Consider the following 18652-nt stretch of genomic DNA (forward strand, 5'->3'; position numbering starts at 1 on the left):
CTTTTATGTCTCTGGTCTCGTGTGTGTCCAAATGGGCACCCTACTTTGACAATCTCTAGTAAAACTTACAGGAATGATTTAAGATCAGTTTTCACCCAAAGCTGTTTCACATCTCTCATATCAGAAGTTACCTTCAGCAACACAGCCAACAAACTGGAAGGAACCATGACACCACAGCCCTTTCCAGCCTTGATCTGACATCCTGGTTGAGCTGCTCGTGGGTTTGCACTCAGCCACTGTGCTCGAGTTGCTGAGAGACAAGTCCTGAACCCTTTGTGCTGGTCTAGGGCAGCTCTGGCTGCCTCCGGCTGAGAACTGAGGGGAGGCTTTCGGGGTGAGACATTTTACAGCGCAGTAGCTGATCTGCTCATTGAACATGAGTCAGAAACCCCAGTCTTGCATATAATCTATGCAGTTCAAAAAAGATTCGACTTACGCAGAAGGCAGTTTAATGGAAAACAGTAGGGTGTTTATGTTCTTGTTTCTGGGTTTATGTGTTTTTTTTTTCCTTTCCTAAGTGTAATGGTAATGAAAAATGTCAAGAAATTAAGACTCATATCTGAGGTCCATTGTGTTTTGTTTAGAATTGTTGGGAGAGTGAAACTTGAGCTCTGTACCCAGGGTTCTGGTCTTCTGTGCAGGTGAACATAAACCAGACAGTGAAAGAAACTCTTTTGCTACACAAACTGTTAACAAAGTTTCGCCTGCCGTACAGTCCCCTGTGCAGGTCTTTGCTTTTGTGTACACTGCTCTTGGTACCCAAGTGGAATTTGCCAGTGCAGACACTTTAGGATGCACTAGCAGACTCACAGGGAGGTTTTGTCGCATGAAGTAGGTTTTGCGAATGAGTGGCTTTAATTTGAACTTAGTGCCATTAATCATTTGATGGGTGAATAGTGCTTCCGCATAGGCAAACCTCCGACAAAGCCATTTAAATATAAAGAAACAACTCTAAAGAGCTGGTATGCATATTAAATCTGTTGAATAATTGAACTGAAAAAATATGACCTTGCTCTGAAAAAGTAAAAATCACAGGAGAAATATTCCATCATGTCAATGCCAGTAGAACTAAGAAATTCTTACACAGCATTGTTATAGGCTCTGTAGAATTGCGTAGTGTTTGACTGTACTGCTTACTTGTTTTTCAGGTTCACCTGCAACTTATTGGCAGCTCCATCATGTTTCTTTGAATGTCACAAGTAAATTCCGGGTTGTGTTTCAAGGTGTGAAAGGAAGTGGCTTATCAAATGGAGGCCTCTCCATTGATGACATCAACTTGTCAGAAACTCAGTGTCCTCACCACATCTGGCATATAAGAAATTTCACATATCTTCTCGATACAAGCCCAGCAGGGGCAGAAGGAAGAATATACAGTCCACCTTTTTACTCCAGTAAAGGATATGCTTTTCAGGTCAGCTTGTATATAAATGGCACCACTGATAACCCATTTAATTTAGCAATGTATTTGCACTTGATTTCTGGAGCAAATGATGACCAGTTGCAATGGCCCTGTGCGTGGCAACAAGGTACCGTGATTCTGCTCGACCAGCATCCTGATATTCGCCAACAGATGTCAAACCAAAGAAGTATAACAACAGACCCCCTGAAATTATCAGGTTAGTTAAAATCAGACATGCTATCCCATTCTTTTAAAATACAGCCAAAAGACAAGGAGTCAAATTTTCCCTTTGCGTAGGTTAGTGCAAGTGTTTTAGCTTCTGGAATGTTTCATTGGTTTGCAGCAACACCACGATTGGTCGAAATTGAACCTACAGGTAGGGACCCTGGATTTCAAAGCTGGTTTGCATAATAGACAGGTGGATGACCCTCTCCTATATGCTCTGTGAAGATGCATTTATATCTGCTTTAATGAGAATGGAAATTTTGCAGAAGGCTTGGAAACTACTGAATTAACAATACAGACAGTTCATACCAGATAAAATTGCAGCTATTAAACAAATCCCTGCCCTCCTTGTAAAAGATACAGTGGTGTCAGCGCAAATCTCCAGCTGGACAAAGTACTGATTCATATTACATAATTTGTACTCATTCAAGGTGTGAGAAGATAAGGAGCAATTGTCTACAATAACCTGGAAAGAAAGCAGCTGAGGTGAAGATATGGTGGGAATCTCTATGAATCTTTATCATTGGATAAAGATTGGATTTAAGCCATAATTACTTTCTGCATCAATATAAGGCCTTTTCCATAAGAAACCACCTCCACTACTGAATTAGTTTCCTGAGCATTCAGACCATAACATTGGAGAAGGAAGTAAGGCACAGAAATGTCTAATTCACAGTATTATTTTTAAAATTACGATTTATATTCATTTTTCTGTGATGCTGTCTCTATGGAAAAATGAAGAGGGCAATCTAGGAAGGCTAAGTGTCCTCCCTGTAAATGAAAGATGCACCTCATCGGGTCCTCCATAGATTGCTGATATTTTCCTTGTGCTCTCTGCAGTTACCGCCGCAGTGCTTAGCCCTTTTGCTTCCCTGACTTTATGGGCATGCAGTCTGCATGCTGCTCCTTCTCCCTTGTTTGTTCATATATTGCTAGTAGCCCCAGATTCCCAAGGGGAGCCTTGTAACTCCTAGCCTTTCTCTAACCAGCAGTGGTGCTGGAGCATGCAGTTTCTTCTTCCTCTGTCAGATACTTTCACAGACAATCCAACTCAGCTTTGAGATTTAGAACAGTTTGATGGAGGAGATATCAGTGGTCTGTTACCTTTCAGGTCCAACTACCCTTTGCCCTACATCAACATCAAGAGATGCTCTTTTTTGAGAAGCAATTAATTTTACAGATGATTCATGTGCTACTCATATTCTTGACCACTATGCTTTGAAAGAACTAAAAAGAAAATACAACAGTTTGCTATTAGCTCTCCAATAACCTTATCTCCAGCAGGTTCTTTTCTCAATACCTCAGGCAAAACCAAGCTGTTGAAGTTATCCATTGTTTTGTGCATCTCATCAGTGTGGAATTTCACACAAAAAAATCTGCAGGTATTGTAGACAGGTTCATCATTGCTCCTATTCCTTGGGTTTCAGGTAGTTTACTGTCCACTTCATGATATCCACAAGCAGCTAAGCAGAAGCAGTCGAAGTGAGATACAGTGTGTCCTGGTTGGTAAGAAAGACCTCAGTACTACTTTGCAGCAGAGATTATCTGAGAAGGAAGGGACCTTACTGAGAAAGAAATCCAGAGTGGTCCTACACTCACATTCAGTTATTTTTTTTTTCCAGATTCTTCATCAACTTACTTTTGGGATAGGCCAGATAAAGTGGGAAACATAACATCTTTTCCCAATGGAACTACATTCATGAGAGGTCCAGGAAGTGGAACCAGCGCATTTTTAACGCATCAGAGACTTAGAAGCCGCAACTTTATTAAAGAAGACAGTGTTTATATTCTTTTAACAATGGAAGGTATGTAAACATAGCTGATGTTCTTTGCAATACAGCAAACACAGAGTGTCACATATTTACTAAATCCTTAGTGCTGTGGATATAAATACATGTTGTGTACTTTGCACATGAGTAGTTTCGGAACTATGTATGTATCTGAAGTCAAATCATAAGTTTGAATGAATTTAGGGATAGATACGTGCACTGTATAATTCCTTTATGTCATGTGAAGGTGTATAAAATGATGGTAATCCTGTGCAAATTAATTTGATTAGAGTGCTTTGAATAAAATTGTCTGTTTCTGAAAATATCTAAAGGATATTTCCAAAATACATCAGTCCTGAAAGGTACAGAAGACTGTTTATCCATTTATAACTGTGATCAGGCTCTTTGCTTTTGATATTAGAACTTATCATTAGAATAAGAGGAAAAATATCATAAAGACCTTATTTCTGTTATTTTTATTGTGCAGATATATCACATCTCCTATCAACTCAGCCAAGTGTTTCACCCACCACTGTTACCAATACATCCACTGCCAACACCATCAATCCTACCTCTCACACCACCACCACCACCACCACCCAGCCCACTACCACCACCACCACCCAGCCCACCACTACATCTACCGTGACCACAACAACCTCTATCGTCACGACCAAAGAGCCAGGGGTAGAGGCTCCGGATTTCTGTCCAGACAATCCTTGTGAAAATGATGGTGTCTGTATTGTTGTAGATGGAGCACCGGTGTGCAGGTAACTGGCTTTATTCACTCTCAAATACAACTTTAGGATGAGTAATAAAAGTTTCTATAGATATGTCTTGGTTCCTAATGGAAGGAAAGATAAACTTTAGCTGATTAAGACAAATATTTCCAACTGTTACTGTGAGACTAAACTTATGTTTGGGTAACAAAGCTCCTAACCTCAGCATTTCAACATTTTGACTGCTTGACTTCTCTGTAAATTACATTAAAAATGTGTTCATACTTTTCAGTAATGTATTAGTCCAATGTTATAAAATGAACTGTGCATTTCCTTAGAAGTCCCTATAGCAAAATTTAGAAGAGTTAAATATAAATGTAGTTGAAACAGAAAAGCATCTATATCAGTAGAAAAGATATTTAATGCTTCTCAGGCAGGAAACAGCATAGACATTATTTCAGAATTTGATTCAGAAATATTGTGTAGTGCAAATTATGACTATGATTTACCAAAGAGTAGTTGCTTGCTTTGGAAACCAGCAATGAAGGATGAGGACTAAAAAGATGGTTTGCCCTGCTCAAAAATTAATATCGACTTTTGTTTAATTCTTTGTGGATACATTTATGTAACCTACCTGGCTGATTAGCTTTGTTCCGGCCCTCAGATAAGCTCTAAGGCTGAAGAATCTATGACAGTAACCTCATGTGATGCTGTGCCAGGGCAGGTAGACACGGGGAGTGCTGTGAGGCAAACGTCTGAAGGCTGAGAGCAACAAGAGTCAGAATGACTCATTGAGTGTTACATCTCCCCATTTAGAAACCTTTTAAAAAAGAATTCTTGTGCAACCCATCAGAAGCAGGTCACAAATATGAGTAAATGTCAAGACGCGGTTCCAAGAAGACAAAAAAAAAAGTTTTGCTGAATGTTATGCCCAATTTCAAAATTATGGAAAGGGAACATTTATTTTCTGACATCTCTGGGCTATCTGAAGCTCTAGGTGTTTATGTGACCTACTTTCTGTCCTAGAGAAGTGTGTGACCAACAAGTCCGTCTCCCCCTCAATTGTCTGTTGGGGAATGAGGAGGGATATGATACATAACCATTCAAGCCAGATTACCAGAAGTCCCCCAACAGTCAGTATCCTCGCAGTCCACTGCAAATGGACTAATGTATAGTTCTGAATAAGTAGTTTAGACAGGAATGAGAAAACCAGTAACATTAGGAGCAACCAGGGTTAGAATGATAGGGGTAGGTGTGCGCTGGACAGAACTGCACATATATTTTTTTCATTTAGGTCATTGGGACCCTCATATGCTCACTACAAAATGTTTCAGAGCTGATAGTGATGCTGGATAAGGTGAAGGAATCAAAGCTTGGAGGTTGTTTTTAGTCCTAATACCAGATTACTACAAGGAAGTTAATTTATTTTTTTACCTTCTTTGGGGGAGGGCAGAGGCAACTCATACAAGTTCTTTGAATTAGAAAATAAGCCCCTTCTGGTAATGAGGAGCTCTGATCAGAACGTACCACATCTACTAGTGGAGAGGCACTGAACAGGGACAGGGGGAATGTAGTAGGAAAATCTTCAGCTGAATCCATCCTAGAACTGGGCAATTCCTGCACCTAAGTTTTGGTTCAGCTCCTATCTGGTCAGCAATGCCTTGAGAGTCTAGTGCAAGCTCTCCACCTCATTTATCTCATGGATTCTAATTGCTGCTTAAGGTGAGCTGAGAATTAAAAAAGCAACAAACATGTGAGGAAACAGGTGGATGAAGTTTCGTGGAAGTGGTAAATGTGGCTTGACTGGCCAATAATAGCAGTTGGGTTAGTTGCCCTAGGAACCTGAACCAGTTCCTTCAACTCTTCATATAAGAGCTTCTTTAAATTAACTGAGTGATGCAGATAGAAGAGCTTTGTGTAAAAGCTGAGCATGCCAAAAGGCAGAACTACATCAGGATATGAGGGTAACTAGCAATAGTGGTCACTAGGACCATATTACATGGCAGTGTTCCTAGCGACAGGTATCAGTTTTGTGGAGAAGAAAGTTTTCTGTCAACACAAATTTCAAGGAAAGAAAGCAGATAAGTGAACTGAGTGGTCCAGAGGGCTTCTCTACTGGTAGCAAAAGATTCTGTAGATCAGCTCCGGCCCAGCCTTAAGCAGTCAAAAGGATCAGGATGGTGCTTGGGTTTTCTGGCAAAGGCTCTCTCTGAAGACTTGACCTGTAAAAGAGCAGGAAGCTGAAAGAAGCACATCCACATGTATAAGGGCCGTGGGCCATTCAAATCAACTTTAAAACAGAAGTCCATTTTAAGATAACTTCATTATGCTTTGGATATAGAAACAGTGCATCAGAGATGATGTTTTTCATAAGCAGAGCTTTTCAGGCCTTTAATCTTCAGGTGATGGCATGTGTTTGTTCTTTTATTTTCTAGATGTCCAGTAGGTGACAACTGGTGGTACATGGGAGAAAAGTGTGAAAGGAAAGGCTCAACTCACGAAAATACTGTAATAGCTGTTTCTTCAACCATATCTGTATTTGTTGTAATGCTTATTGTCACTATCACAACTGCAGTGTGCCTTAAAAAGAAATACAGGAAAGGAAAGGAAGCTGGAGAGAGCCTGGCTCTAGAAGTAAGTAGTTTGCTTCTTTCAGCAAATACACACTCATGCATATATATATATTTATTACTGAATAGTGAATATATTTATTAGTGAATGTATATTTATTAGTGAATATTTATTAGTGAACAGCATTTAGGCAGATTTTTATAAGAAATCTCATAAAGTCCAAGGCACGTGGATTCTGAGATTAGAGACTTCAAGTTGGAAATAGCAAGAGTGTCATAGCTTAGAGGTACTCACAAGGCACAGGTGAAATTATGTAAGCAAACTGAAGAGGAATTGCCTTCCAGACAGCAGAGTTCCATTTTAAATTTTGTATTAATATTAATTGTGTGATATTCTGCTGAAGTGCAGCACCTCTGTGCAATGCCAGGTACTTAACACTTCTTTACGACTTTATGATAAATAATTTTGATTTCTTTGCATGTAACACTCTTACATTATACACATATTTCCCTTCCCTGCACACTTTTAAGATGTGGATTTCTTTTTCTATTTATTTTTCAATTTAGAATAAAACATCCTTCTGAAGATAATACAAACAAGTATTAAAGACAGAAGATGAACATCACTGAAAAACTTCATCATCATTATTTCTATTACTTTTATCTCAACCATCATGATAAAGTTTTGTAAAGCCTGGAAATTAATTCATCATCAGGATAAAAGACTGTGCTGAAGTCAGTGAAGTGTCTGACAGTGTTGTGCATCCCTGTGAAATGAAGAAAAATGGAAAGAAGTGTGACATGCCTGCCCTGTCCTTTAAGTTTACCTGAATGTGAAGAAAACATGTGAAACGGAATCTTGACTTTCAATCAACATGCTGAAGTCTACATTTCCTACCTTATCATGATGCAGATGTTTATAATAAAAGGGAGCTGGACCCTATAATCACAGGGTACCCAGCAGTTCTGAATCCTGCAACGGCTCTCAGTTGGTAGTGTGAGAGTATATGGAGTGTGGGAGTATCTGGTTCATTAAGTTATTTAGTTGTGATCTGCTCACTATAAAGAAATAACAGATAATGAAGAAAGTGACAAAGTAATCACACGGACACACAAATGTTAATGAGAAAGTCACAAGAGAGACAATAATGAGGACCCAGAATGCTTCAGCTGCTGATTGATTGTCCATTAAAAGAATTACTCAGGCAGAGCCTTCAAGAATGTCAACCTGAATAGCAATTTTTAACTGATAGGAAGGGGGAAACGTGATTAACATGACTATTATGGGAAACTTGCTGCTTCTTGGGATATGGGCTATCAGAAGAGGCTTGTGGACTTATGTAAAAATGAGTATGGGATGTTTAGGGAAGGGCCAAAGGATCCAAAGAAAAGGTGAAGGATCACAGTGGATCAGAGAGCAACTAGTGTGGGAAATGGTGCCATAATTTGAAGAGACTGGCCTGCAAAACAGATCTATGTGCCAATGGCCAGAGGAGACCACAGGTCTTATGACTTGTGGGTCTAGGTACTAGCATATGGAGAGACCTACGTGCAAGAGTCTCTGTGCCAGTAACTGGAGGGACTGTGGTTGCTGGACTTCAGCCATAGGACATCTAGGTTTAACCACCAGCAGCTAGAGGGATTGGGGTGTGTGTTGTCTGTGTGTTGAAAAGTCCAAATGCTAGCAACTGGATGAGAGGCCATGGGCACTAGGGCTGTAGTTCTGGGTGTCACCAACTGGAGGGATCAGGTCCAGGCTGAAGAGGCTGAAGTGCTTGTAACTGGAGAGACCCAGGTGCGTTTATATTCCTTCCATGAATTTAACCCTGTGTGTGTGTATGTACAATTCACTAGCAAACTTCAAGCTGGGCTAGCTGGTGAGTTGGAGGGAACATTTCCATGTCTGGAGGACTTGGTCTGAGCTAGCGGCTGAGGTGAGGGGGTGTAGGGTCCAGACGTGGATATTAGGCAGACTGAAAGCCCTTGCTAATATTCAAGAGATCGGTGAATGTGGGAGTGTTTATGTGATGAGTCTGTGAGCATATGCTTGTGTTTCACTAGCAAGCATCCCATTGCTGTAACTGTCAAGTCAGAGGTGACCTGCACACGAGTTCAAGGACCCCAGGTCCACGCATGGATATTAAACAGGTTTGGGGGCTGTGCTAACATTCAGGAGGGCTGCGAATGTGGGTCTGTTTATGGATGCAGAGAAGGAGAGCACACATATTTTCACCAGAGAACTTCCAGTCTTGTAGGCTGGAGGGGAGGAAGAGGATGGAGCTATCTGTGCTTGTCTGAGTATGGGTAACATTATAGGTGTGCTGTGCTACCCGTGCTGCTCTGTGTGAGACAGTCTGTGCAGCCAGCCTCATTAGGGACATGTGTGTGTGTGTGTGTGTGTGTGTGTTGGAATCATATCTCTTGGATACACACTCAACCTTGCTACAGGACAGACCTGCAAGCAGGAAGAGTGGTAGCTGCGTCTCTGGGACTGGGATGGAGAGATCACCCGGGATAGTTTCTGGCTGGGCATATTGGCTGGGGAGGAGAGATCTCAGTTCTGTTGGATTTGGTGTCTCCCTTAACACCCTTGGTAAGAAGGGCTGCAGTTCAGTGGGGATTTTGGGAGCAGAGAAGACATGGAAATAGGGGAAGGGCCAGAGGAATCAAAGTGTACTTCCCTGAGGACATTTTGCAGAGGAAGATGGCAGTCACCATGGGCACAGATCATCACATTTGCAATGTTGTAGAGGGGGGCTGCAGGAGTCAGGAGTGCCAGAAATGGAAATGTCAGGTCACACCAGATGGTTAGTAGACTGGTATGTGAATATGTTCACATTTAAAGGTCAGCAGCTACTTTGATTCCCTGGAATGGATGTTGATGATCATAACATTTGTCGTGCAATTTACCCTAACTCTGGGCAAGAGCAGTTCAAATGTATGGAAATTCGATGAGGGAACTAGTCTTCCTCTGAATGCTACTGTGCAGCACAAAGCAACAAATGTGTGTGCTTCTGTACTGACATTACATAGATAGTCCTCCTCTGATTAATATTATCTGAAATGTAGTTATATTTAAAGCATTCATAGTTGGTTTTATTAGCTTTTGTTGGAGCCCAAAGATTCTTGAAAACACACAGACAAAATTAACAAAGACTTGTCAGAGCTAACAAGCATCCTGGATAGAAAGATACCCTACTGTAGCTGTCTTAAAATAACTTTCCTATTTTGACATGTCTTCATCAGCAGTTTTCATGCAAATAATCCTCCAAATGTGCCTTCAATTAAGATATGCACATAGATTTACATGGAGTTAAGAAGACACAAATGAGACTCTTCATAAATTGAGCCTTGGCTAAAATACTTAACATTATAAACAGTGAACATTTCATAATTTCAAGGGTTAACTACCAGATTTGTAGCTGTAGGGATCGTTTATATTTTTTTGAAATCCAGATTACACAAAAGAGCATAAATACTTTTCTGTGCTTTCATCAGAAGGGAGCTGAATACACAGAACAATATATTACAATACATTGTGTAAGATACAAATTCCATAGGGCATATCCTGAAATGGTAAGCTTCCATAGGGAAAAAACCTCAAGCTTCTGCTTATTCATTTCAAACAGGAATCAGTGAAGAGCACAACTTAAAACTGAATCTCCCTGTCAGTGAGTACGAGCAACTCACTTTTCAGTGATGTGCAGATCCCATAGAGCCAGAAGAGACTGAGGTTTTATTAATGTCATTAACTGACCTAAAAATACTCAGGAGGAGAATTCTTTTCAGTTTACAATACAGAAAGATTACTCAGGAAGCCCAGGGTCAGATTCGGTACTGTACTTTACTGTCTGTCACAAAAGTTATACTACCAGGTCAAGTTCCTGAACAAACACATTTTTCTTAACAAGCTGTGGCACAAGTGATTTACAGTGATGGTATTTTTCAGTGAAGAAGGGATGTAAGAGAGTAAAAGCACATATGTGGGTTAGGAAATGAAGCATTTCAACTGGAGTTTACTTCCTTATGAGCAGATACTTTACTTGGATTTGTAATTTAACTGGTTAAAGTTGCAATGTTTCAATAATGGTCACTTCTTGTGAAAACAGCAATGAATATTCGTCAGCCCAAGTTCTGCAGCTTTCCTCTGGAGCTGACTTCTCTGATTTACAAAGGTTTTTTTCCTACATGGTTACTGAGACTGCATCTATTATTTTTAATGAAACAGCTTAATTTCAGAGATGTACATCTGACACATTTACAGATAATATAGATATTCATCACAGACCAGACACTGCATTGGTCAGTTGGTTTGACCCTGGCCAGTGGCCAGGTGCTCACACAGCTGCTCTATAACCCTGCCCCCTTCTCTGCTAGACACAGGGAGAAAATATAATGAAGGGCCCATGGTTTGAGATGAGGACAGGGAGATCACCTGCATCTACTGTCCCAGGTAAAACAGACTCAATTTTGGGGAGATTAGTTAAATTTATTAAAGAACAAATCAGAGTAGTGAGAAATAAAAACAGATCTTGGAAAAAAAAAAATAACGCCTTTCCCCCCTCCCTCCCTTCTTCCCGAGTTTAACGTCAATCCCAGTTTATCCACCTTCTCCCTCTGAGATGCACAGGAGGACAGGGAATGGGGGCTGTGGTCAGTTTATCCAATGTCATTTCCACTGCTGCTTCTTCCTCCATGGCGGACTCCTCACTCTTCCCCTGGGCCATTGTGAGGTCCCTCTCATGGGGCACAGTCTTCACACACCTTTCTCCAACATGAGTCCTCTCACAAGGGGCAATTTGTCACAAACTGCCCCAAAGTGAATCTCTCCATGGGGTACAGTCCTTCAGGGGGAAACTGCTTCAGCGCGAGTCCTCTGTGGCATCACAAAAGTCCTGCCATCCAGCCTGCTCCGGCACGGGCTTTCTACGAACTACAAACCCCTGCTCTGCCGTGATGTCCTCCATGGGCTGCAGGTGAACATCTACACCCTGTCACACCCATGGACTGCAGGGGGACAGCCTGCTTCACCATGGTCTTCCCCACAGCCCAGGGGACGTTCTGCTCCAGCACCTGGAGCACATCCCCCCCGCTCTCCTTCACTGACCTTGGTGTGTTCACATGTTCTCACTGCTCTGTCTCTCTGCCAGTTGCTGTGTGGCGCAGTTCTTTTTTCCCCATTTTTTAAATATGTTTTCACAGAGGCATTTGTTCTATCAGACTTAGGGGAAACTTCTAGCACCTTCTTGCAGAAGCCACCCCTACAGCCCTCCCTGCCACCAAAATCCAGCCAGGCAAACCTAATGCAGTTGGTGAGCCACACAGAGGGTTGCAGTCTGGGGGTCTACTTTACTTTCCTAAAGCAGATATATTAACTGAAAGTTTTACTACAAATATTTAATGTAAACCTCTCTATGTGAAATCACTGAGATACCAATATGATAGTAAAATCCACCAGCGTTAAGTCCGTACCGTTCCACTTCTCTTTCCCATCCTTTTCACACTGTGATGCTTAAGGTTAAAATTTGCAACTAGGGTTTGCTCTGCCTGCATCTCTGGTCAGGCCCCTTCCATTCTCTACAGATTAGGACTAGTGTAGAAAACCTATTATCGAATTCCCACAGAGCTTGAGCTGTGGACGTTGACTGCTCATGTCGACTGCCCTTCTTCTGTTCCTCATTCAAATGTGGGTCTCTGCTGATACCTGGGGGGCTGCTCCACCTAGCAAAGACTCGCTCTTAAGTAAATGTAGTCTTCTCTGCGCCTCCCTTTTTGGGCTCCAGACTAGCTGTACAGCTGGACCCAGCAGACGATGTGCACATTGTATTTAGAGCTGTGTGCATGACTCATTCGCCACTGCTGAGTCTATCAGGAGTCACAGCATGGGCTTAAAAATAAAATAAAATAATCCCAATATTCGAGTTTTTGGCTCAGGTTTGAAGTAAAATAAAATAGGTGATCTGTTGTTCTAGCTACTTATCAGTCTTTCTTCAAGAGCATCAGCATTGCAGAAAATCTTTTAGGCATGCCACCCAATATCTATGCTAAACAGCATACACAGCCTTATATTCCTGATATAGGCAAAGTAGACCAATTTCATTGCTATTTGCATCACACGGATCAGCTTGCTCAGTCTAGCTTTTGCACAAGTAGCAAATAACTGAATCATAATGTCTAATAATCTGGCTGGCACTGCATTGTCTAAATGCAAAAAAGGGACTGATTCTAGACACTAGTTCTCTTACTTCAGCTAAGCACACCAGGTGTCTTTTACCACCCACGCCAGGCAGACGTGGTTTCAGGGTGTAGGGCAGGAGTCATGAGTTGTCATTTTTTTCAGATGCAGATCAGAATGGAGAAGTGGTACTTCTCCATTATTCCTCTATCACAGCTCTCCTTTTCCACTGTTATTAGGTTTTACTAAGACACAGATGGCATATATCAAAGTTCCTTTGATTGTCATAAATAGAATCTTAATTCTCAGGTCTACTTGGACTGCATTTGCAAGCTATCTTCAGTGCCAGTAGTATAGACTGTCGTATCACAAGAGAAGAAGATAACCACCAAAGAAACTGCCTTTTCTTAACATTCAGTTGCTGTTTCTCAATTCAAGATTTACTGCTTAGAGATTTTTGTAGTTATTTCATGCAGTGATGGCAAAATATCTGTGCTCTATGTTATGAAATTATGAAGAAATTAAATATATGGTCATCTCATTTTCCCATGTTTCAGTTACATGTATTCTAGTTTATGACAAAAGACAGCTCTAAAGCCAGGTTTTAATAATCTGTTTTGTTCAAGGAGAAGGTTATAAAATTTTTTACAGCAGACAGATTCCACATGGCTGCTCTCCTTGTTTGTCGCTCTCCCCTTTCTGAGCATCAACAGAATGAACAGGGGAAAAAAACCAATGAACACAGCAATTCAGACTGATCATCCCTCCTACTACCAAATTAATAACTTTCTGGAACACATATGGATCAGTTGGCTTTGCATTAAACTTCTTCAAAACCATCACCAGTACCCTATTTTTCTATTTTTTCACTGAATGCTTTTTAATCCATCCCTCCCTCCAAGTCAACAGCATGTACACTATAATTCGTATCTTAAAGTTTGCAGACAGGTTTCCATTCCAGTTTTCATTTTCATTTGCTCACTAATTCCTGAACTCCTACTTTAGAGATAAAACAGTTCATACTTGATCTCTGCCTTTGGCGTCACCAACTGTGAAAACAAAATAGCATCAAATAAGCTTAACTTGAATGTCTGGAACTTAAAAGAACAAAATCAAACCCCGTAGTTTCCCAAGGTTGCAATGCGTAATCCTACAATACATAAACATGATTGCTCTTCCAATGCAATACTCATGGGAAAAAATATAAAATGATTGTGTGCTCTTTATCAGATGTGAATCTTATCTGTAAACAATTTGATGGACCATTTTGATTAACTTCTTAATTACAGCATTTCTGCTTAGCATTTACCAAGATGTAACTAGAACCAGCCATCTTGCTCTGCTAGAGCTCTATGTATGTACATTTGCCCTTGATTTTTTTTTTTTTTTTAGCACCATCTGGATCCATGCAGTCTATGCTACAAAAAGCCAGATCAAATCTTGTCAGCAGCACATCTCCCTCTTCATCTATGGATGCTTTTTTTTTTCATACATCTCATCATGTTGTGAATACTTGGGCTTAGAGGCAGCTTTCACTCATGCAAATGATGTGTGCTTGTTCAGAACAGAGCATTATAAATTACATGACATTGCAACTTCAGTTTATTTTTTAAGTAATCTATTAGTTTATTAAGTTGGCTAGTAATTAAGTTGTTTAATAAACTTTTTTTATTAAGTGCAGTAGGAATCTCTGTTGCTCCTTAGAGGAGGCGCGGTTTCATTCTGGCTGCTACTGTCATGACTTCATCACCAGAAAAGATTTGTCAGGGCAAGCAGAAGGTAAGGAGAGAAACAGGAAATGAAAGTATCACCTATCATCTTAGCTGGTTACAGAACAGCCTCTGGAGACACTCAGGACTACTGCAGGTTTGCCTTGACCAAAGAAATAATGATTGTGCTTAAGCCTGAGTATGTGTGACTGAAAGGAATGGAAAGAGAAAAACCACTTGGATAAAATAGGAATTTCCTTAAGGGCAAAAAAGCTCCAAGGAAAAAAAAAGAAAATTAAACTGAGATGGCAAATATCCACTATGGGCCACTGTGTCATAGTCTGCAGGCCATGTCTCCCAAGTACATGGATGCTCCTTTGCAACATGAAGCCTGAACCATTTCTCCTGCTCAGCAGCCCCACCTGTTTGCTCTGTTTTTCATAGGTTCCCAGCTCACAGCAAGATCAATCTCCACCACTTGTGACCTTTTTAAACGTACTTCCACTAGCTTATAGCAATGCGCATGTCTCTCACTGACAAGCACTGTGAGACCTCCAGCTGCCCCAGCCTGAGCACTGCAGCCTCTTAGGGCAGCTCCCTCCCTCAGGGAAGTCTGGGAAACTGGCAGCTGGGGTGGTGCAGAGGCTGCATCGTCACAAGCATCACACAAAATGTATTTTGCCACTAGAAGCTGGAAGACTGAAGAAACGCTTGGAAGCATGACCTCTTCCATGGCCTCTGCTGAGGACAAAGCCAATAGTGGTTCCCTGTGGTGCGGGATCGGCTGTGCCTATGGAGAGCTCATCGCTGCACAGGCTGCTGTGGGGACAATGAATAAGAGAGGTTCTTGCCTTGGATCATTTGTTGGAATAACTGATGGAGACCAATGCTCTGTTTCACAGAGCCCCTGAAGCCCAGCTATAAATATTTGTCCTCCTCCCTGGGGAGGGAAGTCTCCATCCTGCACCCTATCCCCATTGCTGAGATAAGCAGGGCTGCCCTGTCCCAGCACTCTGCCCCACACTGGCTTTCCTGGCTTGGTCTCCACCATGGTCACTGCAATCTGGTTGACATCAGACCTGCCCACTGGCTCCATCTCTGTCCGTGAAAGACCTGCAGAGCACTGGCCAGCAACTGCCTTCCCCCCTAAGAGTGAATTTTGAGCTTTGGAATAAATCTAAATTTCTGAGAAATACAAATAGTCACAGATTCATCCATTTTGCATGAAGTCCCAGCAACCTCAAAGGTATATCTGAAATGAAATATAGGGAAAGGAAAAGTGGATGCTTATTTACCCTTTTTTCCCACAAAGTTTATTTACCTCTTTTCCCCTGAGGTTCAAATGAGCAAGCCAGTTCGCCCTTTGTGCTAGCACAGTCATACAAATACTTTCATTTATGCTATAAACTTGCCTGAGTGCCTAGATTAAGTGGTTCCACTTGCTTTCCTCAGAACAAGTCATCTTGGCTTCCACTTGCCTTGATTTATATCCGTACTGCACAAACCACTTCACAGGTGTGTCAGATCAGTCTCAGATTGGCCATGGTTGGCCTTACTTGCATATTTGCTTTCTCACTCGTTTCCCACAGCATCTCAATGACTTGGTGGACTAGGAGTGGGTGGGCTAAAAATGATGAGTCTATTTTTTCTATTCCATAAATATTCTTCATCTCTTATTAGGCAGCATCAAGACCATTTCAAGGCTTTGTTACCAAAAAAAACCCCCATGGACCAGGGTGCAGGAGCTTGGGTACGTGGGTGCTTGCTGATGCACACATGGGCGCGCAGCATGCAGCTGGGTGCGCGGGGCCCATTGCACAACAGGAGGGTTTTAGAGCTCAAAAGATGGAAAGTTTGATATCTTTGGAAATGCAAGGGTGAGCATCAATTTCTTAATCAGCAGTTACAGCTGCTGTCAACTGCTTTCCTGGCAACCCCCTGCTGATGGTAGAAGTGGTTTAGGGAATATTTTGCAATACAGAGATCACCTTTTAAAGGGGAAACAGTGCATTTTGCCATCTTTCAGCTGCACAACCAAAGGCTTTAGCACCATGATTTTAGAAGAATGGAAGAAAATAAATAGCCTAGTAAGTAGTAGAGAAATCTTGACCTTTCTTTATTACCATTTTATTCATCATATATGTGAATGATCAATCTGTGCAGCTAACTTGTATATTATCTGTGAGTGCTTGACTTTAGTTTATTAAACAAGAGTGCAGTAAACATTCTTTCCTTCCCCATCACTTTTGGCTTCTGTCACAAGGGCTTCTGAAAGCATTTGAAATGTAGGTAGCTACTGGTGAAGTCAGGATATTTTTTGCACATCCCTCCAAAGAGACAATGTATAAGACACAGCCATGCCCTCCTAAGAGTCTGGATCATCTCAGATGGAGCTACACGTTACCAGGATTATCCTTGCTGAAGGTCTTTTCCCAGCTTCAACAGGGCTTATTTGTCACTAAACCTCAAATTTCAGTTATGTTTAACAACATGGCAACCCAACGCAAATACATAGGTATATGGCACAAAACTTCTACAGAAGGGGAAATGTCGTGGGTCCCAGCAGTCAGAGACCAGACTCCTCTGTATGGATGTGCAAAAGAAATGAGGGCAGTCACCCTCTTCAGATCCATGGACTGCAGGCCTAGACCTCTGAGCTGGGCATTAGAGGTAGCTGTTAAATATTTGCTGATGATCTCAGAGGCTAATTGCTCCAGTAAACTGGAATCTTGGTACTTTGAAGGTCTTGCAGGAATGAACTCGAATGAAATAAATCCTCTTGCACTCACGAAGTGTTTTTACAATTAAGTGACCGAATACTCCTGGGAAATGGCAAATCAGTTTCCTCAATTTATTGGAGGACCATTAGGATTAATCAGGACTATTAGGAGGCTTAAGTAAGCCTCCTCCAGAGTAAATCCCTGTCAAATCAGATGGAGAAAACGCAACCTACTAGTACCACCTGTTTGTTGCCCTCAGGTTTTGCTGCCCCAATGATGCCATTTAGTCCAGCAGTCACAAGTAGGGGCATTGCACTTGGTGGGAACAACCCCAGGACCTCTGGCAGCACTGCTCCACCACGGCCACAATCATCACTGAGGAGACACTGCTTTCCCCTTAGCGCACTAAACCCAACAGCCCTCAGCTTTGTTGCTGTCCTAAATTGTTGGATGAAGGTGGTGGGAACAGGAGAACTAGTAGTATGCCAGTATGTTGTATGTTGAGATGGATATGTGTGTTGAGAAGCGTCAAAACTTTTCTTCTTTTCAAGTAATGAAGATCAAAACTTCCAGATTTTAAAACATTCACTTAAGCTTTGTAAGTACCTTGAAATATCAATAGTACATTTTTTTAAGCTTGCAGCCTTCTATTTCATGCATTATTCAAAACCACATCTTCTACATAAATGTAATGTTCAACTTCAGTTTAACAGGAGAAAATTGTGAGAAAATCAAATGAACACCTTTAATTTTCTAGTTACAGGAGCCTGCCATGCTTCACCAGCATCTTCAAAAGCACAGGTGCTGGCAAATGAAAGAAAACAAAGCATTGGAGAGACATGCTTGAGCCTTAAAGTTCCTGACGTTGAAGAGCTCTGGTAAGAACTCCTCCACGTTATAGAACTTTAGTTTGTTTTTTCCAGCATTTCTCCTCTGGAATGCTCACAAGTCTTAGCAAACTTGGAAATCTTGAACCACTGATCAGCTTCTAAATTGCTTGTTGTAAGGTTACACCAGCAGTGTTGGTGTATAAGAAAGATTGCAGTTGTTCATTTCAGTCTCAAACTAGAAAGAAAGAGAAGCTAGCGTTCTAAGGTCGGGAGGGTAAATTATATGTATATATATGTATATAAAGGATCCACAGCTGTTTTCTTAAGGAATAGTTTATATTACTACGCTATTATTACATGCCTAACACCCCTCCAGACATTACTGCAACAAAGACATCCTTAGAAATCCTACTGATCAAAAAATCAGAAAAAAATTCTCAAATTATACTTTCCTTATTAGAGTTCTTCCTTCAGAATCCTCCCAGAATAAATCTTTTTCAGTTTAATTCTCCAACCAGGACAGATCTCATTCTAAA

General features: G+C 41.3%; 1 protein-coding gene across 1 annotated transcript in view; it reads left to right on the forward strand.

Moving 5' to 3' along the window:
• The window catches only part of MEP1B (meprin A, beta), a 45560-nt gene that overhangs the window by 18986 nt on the left and 7922 nt on the right, over window positions 1-18652 (forward strand). Inside the window, exons 11-15 of the mRNA XM_009866196.1 lie at window positions 1149-1616; window positions 3247-3429; window positions 3881-3990; window positions 4021-4163; window positions 6548-6746. Of these exons, the coding sequence (XP_009864498.1) occupies window positions 1149-1616; window positions 3247-3429; window positions 3881-3990; window positions 4021-4163; window positions 6548-6746 (1103 nt within the window). The remainder of the gene's footprint in view (window positions 1-1148; window positions 1617-3246; window positions 3430-3880; window positions 3991-4020; window positions 4164-6547; window positions 6747-18652) is intronic.

This window comes from Apaloderma vittatum, unplaced genomic scaffold (genome assembly GCF_000703405.1).
Source record: "Apaloderma vittatum isolate BGI_N311 unplaced genomic scaffold, ASM70340v1 scaffold7153, whole genome shotgun sequence".
NCBI lineage: Eukaryota > Metazoa > Chordata > Aves > Trogoniformes > Trogonidae > Apaloderma > Apaloderma vittatum.